At 46.3% G+C, this 2,494-nt stretch overlaps 1 protein-coding gene across 1 annotated transcript in view; it reads left to right on the top strand.

Annotated features, from left to right (window-relative positions):
- The window catches only part of lnx1 (ligand of numb-protein X 1), a 32,633-nt gene extending 30,790 nt beyond the window's left edge, over positions 1-1,843 (top strand). Inside the window, exons 11-12 of the mRNA XM_064334166.1 lie at positions 331-489; positions 858-1,843. Of these exons, the coding sequence (XP_064190236.1) occupies positions 331-489; positions 858-993 (295 nt within the window). The 3' untranslated portion in view covers positions 994-1,843. The remainder of the gene's footprint in view (positions 1-330; positions 490-857) is intronic.
- The last annotated feature ends 651 nt before the right edge of the window (positions 1,844-2,494 follow it).

Raw genomic sequence — 2,494 nt, 5'->3', positions numbered from 1 at the left:
TCAGGGTGCCAATCGGTGACTCTGATCCCCGACTGTCAATGAGCTGTGGAGAGCCAGGCATTACTGCTAATTCCAGACTGCCAATCTACTCTGGTCTCCTTATGTTTGTCATCATTTCCACCAGGCTAGATATACATACTGCAGGTAGTCTAATTGTGGATGGTGAGGTACAAGCTGTTTTAAAGGTAAAGGTTTGTAACGGTCAACCGGACACAATTTTAAAGATTGTTAATGTGGTAGTTTGTAAAGGTTGAACGTGTTTTAAAGGCTGTAATTGCTCATGAATGTTATAGAGTTGTGCCGCTGTTTGGTGCTGTTTGTCCCTTGCAGGCACCTGTACTGCTGCAAAGACATTGTGCTGCGGAGAAGCACGTCTGGTAGCCTGGGCTTCAGCATCGTCGGGGGTTACGAGGAGCTCCACTGCAACCAGTCCTTCTTCATCCGCTCCATCGTGGAGGGAACGCCAGCCTACAACGACGGCAGGATACGGTGCTCACTTTCACTCTTTACACTGTGTGTGTGTGTGTGTGTGTGTGTGTGTGTGTGTGTGTGTGTGTGTGTGTGTGAGTGAGTGAGTGAGTGAGTGAGTGAGTGAGTGAGTGAGTGAGTGTGTGTGTGTGTGAGAGAGTGTACAGGTGCATGTAATTCAGTGTGTGTGTGAGTGTGTGTGTGTACAGGTGCATGTAATTCAGTGTGTGTGTGTGTGTGTGTGTGTGAGAGTGTGTGTGTATAGGTGCATATAATTCAGTGTGTGTGTGTGTGTGTGTACAGGTGCATGTAATTCAGTGTGTGTGTGTGTGTGTGTGTGCGCAGGTGTGTGTAATTCTCAGTGTGTGTGTGTGCGTGTGTGCGCGCAGGTGTGGGGACATTCTGCTGGAGGTGAATGGAAAGAGCACTTGGGGGATGACTCACACCATGCTGGTGCGTCTGCTGAAGGAGCTGAGGGGGCGGATCACCTTGACCATCGTGTCCTGGCCAGGCAGCCTGCTATAGGCCAAGAGATTCACGTCCTGGCCAGGCAGCCTGCTATAGGCCGAGACCATCACATCCTGGCCAGGCAGCCTGCTATTGGCTGGGACCCATCACATCCTGACCAGGCAGCCTGCTATTGGCTGGAACCGGGCCAGGGGTGGGGCTATCACTCACACATGGACAACTGACACTTTGCCTGGAGTTCACAGACCACCAACCCCTCCCCCTCCCCAAGGCTTGGCTGTTTTGTGGTGATGATGTTCTGAATGGATATTGTTTTGGTTAGCCCCGCCCCTCTTGAGTTTCCTGGGAGACTGGCGCTGGGAGGAGCTCAGAAGACACACGTTGCCAATGATGTTCGTTCTGTGTTAGTGAGTTTACTGGCCTGTCTGCTGTAAATGTTGGTGTCTGAAAATCAGATTCAAGCACTTGTGTTTCTGTCTTTCTTCTGCTGTTGGAAGGGCCTTTGGACATAATATATATGTTATATTTTTATGCTTTATGTAATGTTATTTTTACGCGGTATGTATATTGATTTTTTTGTTTGCTCTGAGTGATTTTTCTCCCTGTTATGTTGAACACAGATCTGTGTCCATGTTTCTGATGCCACGGCGCAGTATTCCAATCACTTTGCAAGCAAAAAAAAAATGTTTAAAAAAAATCTAAATAAACAGAAAATAAAATTTAAAAAAATAAATAGAAGAATAAAGTTGTGTAGACGTGGAGGCCTTACGGACATTTGGAGCAGCGGGGAAATCTGACTTCCTGTGTTTGAGGCCAGGATCTGTCCACTACGGTGGACCTGTACGGGCTTGTGTGGGTCTGTGTGACAGTACTTTTGGGAAAATGCTCAATAAAGCTGTACATATGGCATGTGGCACAGCAGTCGCCTAACTCTGCAGTAACGGGGATAAATCCAGCTTAATCTCACCCTGGGGGGCTTGGGCACTACATTTCCCAGCAAGCACCACTCTTACAAGGCGCACACATCTTCTTTGGAGATTCTTTGAGCTTTAAATCAAAGACTCTATAGACTCACCAGATACTCAGGTCCTGCCTTCCTCTCATCCTCTCTGCTTATTAACTAGGGAATTTTCCAGCACTGTGTTACAGTGTAGACGGTGCATTTGTACTTGGCCATCCGCCTTAATGAATATTCATAAGATTCAAACTGGAATGCTTTGGCTTCCAAAATAGGGTGAGATAATGTAAAATGCTAAGAACACGGATCTGGGCATCAGGCCAGTCTGCAAATTCTACACTGTAAACTGGGAGTTTTGGTTCTATTGCACAAAATTTCAGCACTGCACAAAATTATTGCACAACTGTATGACCTACATTGCCTTGAAGTAGAGCTTACTGGCTTAGTTTGGGGAGGTCAAACTGCACTTTATTTCAGATTATTTACAGCTACATGATGTCATTACCACTCATAGTCAAGAAAACGACACTTTTTTACAGACGAAAATGGCTCAGAGAAGCGACCACAGAAGAAAGGGCAGATAAAATACTTACCTTCTTT

This window comes from Anguilla rostrata, chromosome 4 (genome assembly GCF_018555375.3).
Source record: "Anguilla rostrata isolate EN2019 chromosome 4, ASM1855537v3, whole genome shotgun sequence".
Taxonomy (NCBI): domain Eukaryota; kingdom Metazoa; phylum Chordata; class Actinopteri; order Anguilliformes; family Anguillidae; genus Anguilla; species Anguilla rostrata.
Note: the sequence above shows the minus strand (reverse complement) of the source record. Positions and strands in the feature narration are given on the sequence as shown.